The sequence below is a fragment of the Protomyctophum parallelum genome (genome assembly GCF_964188405.1).
Source record: "Protomyctophum parallelum genome assembly, chromosome: 13".
Classification (NCBI taxonomy): domain Eukaryota; kingdom Metazoa; phylum Chordata; class Actinopteri; order Myctophiformes; family Myctophidae; genus Protomyctophum; species Protomyctophum parallelum.
Window position 1 is genome coordinate 50649906 of NC_139708.1, and position 10000 is coordinate 50659905.

The 10000-nt window shown below is 46.4% G+C and overlaps 1 protein-coding gene across 1 annotated transcript in view; it reads right to left on the reverse strand.

Annotated features, from left to right (window-relative positions):
* Positions 1–10000, reverse strand: part of cacna1ha (calcium channel, voltage-dependent, T type, alpha 1H subunit a) — a gene marked incomplete at its 3' end in the record, with an annotated part of 325861 nt that overhangs the window by 84960 nt on the left and 230901 nt on the right. Inside the window, exons 21-24 of the mRNA XM_083779213.1 lie at positions 7532–7635; positions 5823–5946; positions 3005–3073; positions 1010–1194 (exon numbers count right to left, since the gene is read on the reverse strand). Coding sequence (XP_083635339.1) covers positions 1010–1194; positions 3005–3073; positions 5823–5946; positions 7532–7635 — 482 coding nt within the window. The remainder of the gene's footprint in view (positions 1–1009; positions 1195–3004; positions 3074–5822; positions 5947–7531; positions 7636–10000) is intronic.

Here is a 10000-nt window from a genome sequence, read left to right on the forward strand (position 1 = left end):
TCCAGTCACTAGTTTGAAGTCTCATTTCTCATGTCATAATATTATTTTTGGAAAATGATGGTCCCATTTATAAAAAGAAAATACTATAAAGTCGCGCATGTTCTGAGGGGCGTGGCTACCGTTACAGTCTATGATCGGGATCCCCCTCCCACTCGAGTCAAAATTAAAACCAACTAAGAAGAAGGGGGGGGGGGGAAGTCCCGCCTCGTTGTCTGGGCCAGCCAATGGGCCACGGATCTAGAAAGATGGCGATTTACAATACAAGGACTGACAGGCTTCATCTTACGTCCATATCAGACCCGGAGAACGCTTTGTCCATATTTTTTTTACAGTCTATGATATTAACACTAAAGCTCTCCTCGCAGTAGAGCAGGGATGTCAAACTCAAATACACAGTGGGCCAAAAGAAAGAAAGACAAGGGCCAGTGGGCGGGGCCCTGAGGAGCGTACCTGATTGGGCGGGGCCCTGAGGAGCGTACCTGAGTGGGCGGGGCCCTGAGGAGCGTACCTGAGTGGGAGGGGGCCCTGAGGAGCGTACCTGATTGGGCGGGGCCCTGAGGAGCGTACCTGATTGGGCGGGGCCCTGAGGAGCGTACCTGATTGGGCGGGGCCCTGAGGAGCGTACCTGAGTGGGCGGGGCCCTGAGGAGCGTACCTGAGTGGGGGGGGGGGGGGCCTGAGGAGCGTACCTGAGTGGGGGCGGGGCCCTGAGGAGCGTACCTGAGTGGGGGGGGGGCCCTGAGGAGTGTACCTGAGTGGGGGCGGGGCCCTGAGGAGCGTACCTGAGTGGGGGGGGCCCTGAGGAGCGTACCTGAGTGGGGGGGGGGGGGCCCTGAGGAGCGTACCTGAGTGGGGGGGGGCCCTGAGGAGCGTACCTGAGTGGGGGCGGGGCCCTGAGGAGCGTACCTGAGTGGGGGGGGGGGCCCTGAGGAGCGTACCTGAGTGGGGGGGGGGGGGGGGGGGGCCCTGAGGAGCGTACCTGAGTGGGGGCGGGACCCTGAGGAGCGTACCTGAGTGGGCGCAGCGTGCGTAACAGCCTCAGGACCCTGAGGATGCCCAGGATCCTGTTTCCTCCACGGTAGGCCATGGACACGATGATGTCCACCAGGGACACCAACACCAGCAGGCCGTCCAGCACGTTCCAGCTGGACTGGAGGTAACTCTGCTTCCCCCAGACGAAGCCCAGCGCCACCACCTGGAAGGGATCATCAATGATTAACCCATTTAGGCCTGACGTCGATAAAAAAAGAGGCTTCTAAATCCTAAAAGAAAATCTGAAAAACCCATGTTTATGTGTCAGCGGTGCTCAACCTTTTTCATGTCAAGGACCCCCAGAATTATCTGTATTGGGCCACGGACCCCCATCTCAAAATATGTAGTTTCAGAGACCCCCCCCCCCCCAGAAGCAAATATTTTAGTTAAAAATGTTCTCTCTGAAATATATATTCAAAGATTGGCGCCACATTTTCACGACTTTTCAAAAATAGCAGACCTACAAGCTCGTAGCGCGCCACTCGGTGGCGCGCTACGAGCTTGTAGGTCTGCTATTTTTCAATAGCTAAAGCATAGCATGATGCTAACACCAAAAGGGGTTCCCGGCCCAGAATGGGTTAAGCCCACAGCGCCACCACCTGGAAGGGATCATCAATTATTAAGCCCACAGCGCCACCACCTGGAGGGAATAAGCAATGATTAAGCCCACCCGGACGGAACCATGGGACATAATTAACAACACAACGAATTGATGATTAAGCTCAGGGCACCACCTGTGTGGAACCACGCGACGTAACATTATGTGTGTGGGTTCATCCTACGGGGAGCAAAGATGTGCTCAGCAAGTTGCACTCCATCCGTTTAGGGTTAGGGTCTGGCCTATGGGTGGTGCTAGGGCCCTAACCCTAACCCCCTAACCCTAACCCTGGTGCTAGGGCAGAGGGGTGGTGCTATAGGGCAGAGGGGTGGTGCTTTAGGAATGTGATCTAGAACGCGCTATCCACACTGGAGGTACAGATGCAATTTGTCACGATAAAAACGTCAACGGAAAATGAACTAGAAAAGTGCGCTCCTTTTGTTTTGTGACCCGGACACGATGGCGCCACCATGAGGCCGATTTGAGACATGTCCGGGGCGGCAGTTCATCCTTAGGTCTAATGGTTTCACGCCAATTTGGACGTTGCGTTCATAATTTAATCTTTTTGCAAAACAGGCCCTTTTTCCTTTGAAAGGCAATCGGAGCCAATCGGAAGCGAATCTGGAAAAAAAAGCTGACAGATGCATTGTGATCACTTCTTGACCACAGAGGTGATGTACTGTATACCCGATTATTAAAACATAAAATGGGCGAAAACATCTTGTCAGTCCGAAATCCAGGGAAAAGATATTTTTGACTGTACGACCTATAGCCTATGGTTCAGGAGTTATAGGCCACAATGTGAAATGGAACCGTAATAAGTATATGAAAGATGTGTCAAAGCTGTTCACAGGAACATTTAAAATAAAAAACAGTTCACTGGAGCAAAAACATAACCCCTCGCCTTTGGTCCCTCCAGCCTGCCTGACAGGAATAATAATAAATGTCTTACCTTTACAGTCATAATAATAATAATAAATGTATTTTTTACTGTATTATCTCGTGCCTATGTCTATGCACACGCACTTTTATGACCTATCGCATAGCACTTTAAACGCCTGCACTTTAATGGTTGTGTGCAACTTTGGACTCCGCTATGTGAACTGCTTGTTTGTTTGTTTGTTTGTACTGTTTCATTCATTGTTTAATGTACTGTCTATGATGCAACCCAATTTGCCCTTCGGGGACACTAAATAAACTTGAACCTTGAATCTTACCTTTACAGTCATAATAATAATAATAATAACAATAAATGTCTTACCTTTACGGTCATAATAATGATAATAATAAATGTCTTACCTTTACAGTCATAATAATGATAATAATAAATGTCTTACCTTTACAGTCATAATAATAATAATAATACATTTCTTACCTTTACAGTCATCTCAGCCAGGAAGATAACAGTGAAGACATAGTTGGATACACTCAGGAACACGCGCTCCTACACACACACACACACACACACACACACACACACACACACACACACACACACACACACACACACACACACACACACACACACACACACACACACACACACACACACACACACACACAAAACAAATTATATAACCTGGATGAACTGATGATTGCATTTATACTGTATGATGAAGAAGGCTGCTGCTATAATTCATTATTATTATGGAAGCATTATCTGTGTATGTATGTCAGCTCACAAGTATGTGTGTGTGTGTGTGTGTGTGTGTGTGTGTGTGTGTGTGTGTGTGTGTGTGTGTGTGTGTGTGTGTGTGTGTGTGTGTGTGTGTGTGTGTGTGTGTGTGTGTATATTACACATAATTACCTGTGTGTAACTTATTTAGTGTTTAAAGTGAATGGCACAACAAGTGGCAAATCGAGTGGCAAAGCAACAGGCAAAGTGAGTTTAACATTGTTTAACGTTGTTTAATGCCATCAGATAGGACTTCTCTGTGTGGATGTATGGGGCTGTCAATCAGATAGGACTTCTCTGTGTGGATGTATGGGGCTGTCAATCAGATAGGACTTCTCTGTGTGGATGTATGGGGCTGTCAATCAGATAGGACTTCTCTGTGTGGATGTATGGGGCTGTCAATCAGATAGGACTTCTCTGTGTGGATGTATGGGGCTGTCAATCAGATAGGACTTCTCTGTGTGGATGTATGGGGCTGTCAATCAGATAGGACTTCTCTGTGTGGATGTATGGGGCTGTCGAGGCCAGAAAGTAGTTTTTTGCCACTCGGTAGGCGTTCCTGCATAACTTCCTGGTTTGATGATGATGTCATGCGCATACCCTCTATAGGAGCCATTATATGATTCTACAACGTGTTCTCCCTCATTATGCTTATCTCTTAATAGTCTAGTTTCTTCCAGAAAACCCCCTATGATCTCAGATATTAACATAACCACAATCATTAACGCCCCAATCTGCACTTTCCTCACAAACTGCTTCGCTACCAAAATATCATCCTTTATCACTCATTTATCGCAAGACATCGCCTTTTCACGCCTTTTCTTCTAATGGGGCTCGGCGCCGAGATTGCATTTTTAAATATCAATCGATTACGGTGATCAACTGGTATGAAATAGAACGCAACTTATGTATATAACTATGGTTCTATGAATACCGTTATGACCGGCCAGTTCATTCAGTATTTTAGCTGTGACGTGAGCGCCCCCCTCCTGAGATACTTCCGGGTCCTACTTTTGTGTCGCTTTTGTGTCCCCATGGAGTTATACTGTGACGCTCTGTCTGACTAAATCTGAGACGAAAACAACCACGAAAGTCTCATTTTACCGCATTCCTTTCCTCGCAACAACAAAGCTGCGCTGCTCTCCAAAATCTGGCTGTGACAGGCCGTCTGCCCCACATGGAATACTATCGCCATTTTATTTTATTGTGTCAACTAAATCATCATTAATTGCAAACTAGATTCAACATACTTAAAGCCTGCACGCATTCTAAATATGCCCCCGAAATATTTTACCGAGCAAATGGACTGTTGCCACCTTCAATAATAATGTTAATAATAGTCTTTATTGTCTCCACATCATATATTTTTGTTGTCATGGACACTTGTACAAAACATTAATAATTCTACTCGAGTTGGAAGCATTAAGACCCATTTTAACCCTCAATGGCTTCCTTTCTGAAAAATAACGTCACTGTAAAAAGATTCACGCGTTTAGATATTCTATTTACAATGAGATGCGGACGGGAGCTGGTGCCACTTGGACCCGGACGTAACGTAGCACTACAAAATGACGTCGGACTTAAATACTGAATTGTCACTCGGAATCCCGACGAAAAGATTTCATGAGGATGAACCCCTGTGAACTGGGCACCTATATCGGTACGCCCACAAGGGGTCACGAGTGACATTGTTGGTATTAATATTCGACCTCTTTGCGATGTATATCCAGAAAACACCGCCCTCTGGTGGTCAGTAGTTATGAAATAGAACTACAGTTTATGCAAAGAGCCTATTAGGCATAACTAACTATATTTGGAAGAAAAGGAGGAAAGAAAAACATTTCTGACTATATGCATCAGATGGTTGATGACGTGTTAAGATACTTTTTTAACCCAATTTGGGGGCGGGAACCCATTTTGGTGTTATAGCATTATGTTATGCTTTAAGCTATTGAAAAATAGCAGATCTACAAGCTCATAGCGCGCCACCGAGTGGCGCGCTACGAGCTTGTAGGTCTGCTATTTTTTAAGTGGTGCAACCACTTCTACATCCAGCATGCAATGTCCGTGTACCTGTGTACCTGTTTGTGATGTGTGTACCTGTGTGAGCACGAGTGTTGTGCGCATGCGTGAAATTGGAACGAGAGAAGTATGTGACATGGCTGCCACCTGCTGGATGCAAACGATACAGAGAAGAAATTGGAACGATACAGAGAAGAAATTGGAACGATACAAATTGGAACGATACAGAGAACCAATAGACGGGAGTTGCACCACTTGGTTCACACTGGTGTGATTTTTTTTTTTAATGTCAGGATTTAGAAGACATTTTTAGAATCTGATCTCAGGTCAAAATGCATTAAAGAACCACCATTCTTCCGTGCGTTAGAATCTGATCTCAGGTCAGAATGGGTTAAATGGGTCTCAGCAGGGTGGGAGACGCACACCCCTAGCACGTGTGCGCGTGTGCGTGTGTGTGTGTGTGTGGTGTGTGTGTGTGTGTGTGCGTGCACCTCACCGTGCTTTGCGGTTGTATGTCTGGTCTCTCCAGGGCGATGGTGATGCAGTTCAGAAAGATGAACACCAACACGATGTGGTCAAACATCTTATGGGAGATCATCCCCTGACACCATATACGAAACCTACACACGCGCACGCACACACGCACACACACACACACACACACACACACACACACACACACGCACACACACACACACACACACACACACACACACACACAGACTTACTGTAACCGTGACAAAGATATACCGTACCCCCTTAGATAGCATTTCTGTAGACTTAGATAGCATTTGATACAGACTTATAGCATGTTATGTAGACAGCACTATAATTGCATTGTTATGTAGACAGCACTATAATTGCATTGTATGTAGTCATATAGCACGCCATAGTACATATGCATAGCATAGTATAGTATATATGTATAGTTTATAATATGTATAGTTTCATTATATAGATATTCCACTGTTACGTTCTTAGCTTACGCATGTTTCATGATAAATGCTTTTTATGTGATGTATTCCCATGCTTTTTTGTTCTTGCTTAATGTAAGTCGCTCTGGATTAAGAGCGTCTGATAAATGCCTAAATTGTAAATTGTAAATTGAGAATGAAGCAGGAAAAAGAAGCGATATAGGAAAACAGGGGAGAATGAGACAAGCAAATGAAACCACAAACACATGAAAGAATACCGACTATATATTGAATATTATACATACATTATGCTAATGTAAATCTGCATCTTAAGTACGTACATGTATAAGAGCAAGCACGTAGTACACGGGATGCATGCGTGTGAATTTACATTTGATTTTCATTTCACCTTTTATTTAATCCTCACGTTGAAGGACGGGCCCTCGTTTTGCAGAACATGCAGATATTTACCATAAGTAAGCGCGAGGGTGGATATCGTGAAATCAAATATGCGGGATGAGTGTGCGCGCCAGCATGCCGGCATGCATGCAAGCGTGCGTCGTGCGTGTGTGTGTGTGTGCATGTGTGGGAGTGAGCATGCGTGCGTGTGCATGTGTGCGAAGTGAGCATGCGTTGCGTGCATGTGCTTGTGTACCTGTATAATTACTAGGGCTGTGAATCTTTGGGTGTCCCACGATTCGATTTGATTCCGATTCTTGGGGTCACGATTCGATTCAAAATCGATTTTTTCGATTCTACGATTCTCGATTCTCCAAAAACGATTTTCTTTTTTATTCAAAAGATTTTTTTTCCAGATTCGAAACTATTCTCTATTCAAAATGATTCTTGATTCAATACATAGGATTTCATCACAATCTACTCCAGCCAACTGAAGTGATTAACTTGAAAATGACTGAAGACATGATGTTTACTGTAAGGGTGAGGGTTAGGGTGAGCTTACATTTCATATTATAAACACCATGTAGTGAAAACTCCTGTAACTAACCAGAAATAAAATCTAAAAAAAAATATATATAATAATAATAATAATAATAATAATAATAATAATAATAATAAATAATAATAAAAAAATCGATTTTTGGAAATTATGAATCGATTTTGAATCGTTCATAACGGGAATCGCGATTCTAATTCGAATCGATTTTTTTTTACACCCCTAATAATGACTAAAATATATATTAAAATGTTGATGACGCGTGCGTGCATGCGTGCACGCGTGCATGTGTGCGTGCGTGTGTGCGTGTGCGTGCGTGCGGTGCGTGTCACCCACGAGTTCTCCGGAGAGAAGAGGTACAGCCCCCATTCTTCGTGCTCTCGGCACCAGCGTGGCTTCCTCTCCACCAGCTGCTTCTTGATGCGATACAACAGAGAGGTCTGGGGAGAGAGGTCAAAGGTCACACAGTTACAACAGAGAGGTCTGGGGGGGGGGGGTCAAAGGTCACACAGTTACAACAGAGAGGTCTGGGGAGAGAGGTCAAAGGTCACACAGTTACAACAGAGAGGTCTGGGGGGGGGGTCAAAGGTCACACAGGTACAACAGAGAGGTCTGGGGAGAGAGTCAAAGGTCACACAGTTACAACAGAGAGGTCTGGGGAGAGGTCAAAGGTCACACAGTTACAACAGAGAGGTCTGGGGGGGGGTCAGAGGTCACACAGTTACAACAGAGAGGTCTGGGGAGAGAGTCAAAGGTCACACAGTTACAACAGAGAGGTCTGGGGAGAGGTCAAAGGTCACACGGTTACAACAGAGAGGTCTGGGGGGGGGGGGGGTCAGAGGTCACACAGTCAGAAAACACTAAAGGAAACCGCGTGGTTCCTTTCTGCCATCATCGTCGTCTTCGTCACCACCTCTTCATCAACTCAACCTGTTTCATATCAAGGCCCGTTATTTATCCTGCATTTGAGCCACGGACCGCCGTTTGATGACACTTAAGGCTCATACATACTTGTAGATCTGCTATTTTTCAATAGCTAAAGCGTAACATGACGCTGACACTAAAAATGGTTCCCGCCCCAAAATGGGTTAAGTAGAAATGAAGTGAATTGGGCCGAGAGCACCAGAGGTTCAGAAAAATGTCCTCGCTAGCAGTGAAAGTGGTTGAAGTTCTAAATGAAACAAACGTGCAGAAGCGCTCTGCGCTGGGCTTAGCTTCACTGCGCGGTTCTCTACCTCAGGACGGTTATTAAAAAAATACAAAAACGGGACAAATTTAAGCTGCTCACACACTGCTCAGTTGGTAGGCTGCCACGTGCGCGTGTGTGTGCGTGTGTGTGTGTGTGTGTGTGTGTGTGTGTGTGTGTGCGTGTGAGAGAGACACACAAAAGGAACCTGCTGCTCAAAGAGCCCCGATCTTGAACTCAGTAAGCCTTTGCATACATAAGCACAAACACAGTCACACAGGTGTCTCTCTCTCTCTCTCTCTCTCTCTCACACACACACACACACACACACACACACACACACACACACACACACACACACACACACACACACACACACACAGCTTCCATTAAGGCTCTTACGATGGTTGTGTCCATATTGTTGAATCAAACCTGCCACAGCAGAGCTCACCCAGAACCACAGTGGAAGCACTCAGCACCCACGCACGCACCCATGCATGCACACACACGCACGCACCCATGCATGCACACACACGCACGCACGCACGCACGCACGCACGCACACACGCACGCACACACGCACGCACGCACCCACCCACGCACGCACCTAGCCTGGCTAATAAGCCAGACCGAATCAGCCGTTTGCAAAAAAAGAAAAGCCTGCCGGCGGATTACAGTCTGGAGAGGCTCAATTGTACGCCCATTTCCTACACCAGAGAAATGGGGCGGCCAATCGGGACACGGTATGCAATATGGGCGGGCTTTGGTACAGTGACGTTCAATGCTTGAGACCTTTGACTGACAGTAGCTCTGACCAATTGCGTCAAAGAGAAAATGTTTGAACCCCCCCCCCACCCCCCCCCCCCTGTGTATGAAACAAGATCCATACACAGCATTCTCCAGACTCAAATACCACACGACAGCATCTCCAGACTCAAATACCACACGACAGCATCTCCAGACTCAAATACAACACGACAGCATCTCCAGACTCAAATACCACACGACGACGGTGTGATTTGAGTCTGGCTTATTAGCCAGGCTACCACGCACCCACAGAGACGTGAGAGACAGAGAGTTACAGTATGGCCAGATTATGTGAAAATGAACATATTTCCAATATACACTGACACGAAAACGCGTATTCAGGGCGGAGTCACCACCCCCAGGGTAAGTTGTGATTTGCTCTCGTTCACTGCAATGCAATTTGCGGCATTTCCAAAACAATATTGCGCAGAGTAGCGATTATCAAACGTATTTGCAATGCCATACGGCTCCAGGGCCCTGTTGAAATAGAGAAACAGGGCCCTGAGGCTCCAGGGCCCTGTTGACATAGAGAAACAGGGCCCTGAGGCTCCAGGGCCCTGTTGACATAAAGAAACAGGGCCCTGAGGCTCCAGCGCCCTGTTGACATAAAGAAACAGGGCCCTGAGGCTCCAGGGCCCTGTTGACATAAAGAAACAGGGCCCTGAGGCTCCAGACATAAAGAAACAGGGCCCTGAGGCTCCAGGGCCCTGTTGACATAAAGAAACAGGGCCCTGCGGCTCCAGGGCCCTGTTGACATAGAGAAACAGGGCCCTGAGGCTCCAGACATAGAGAAACAGGGCCCTGAGGCTCCA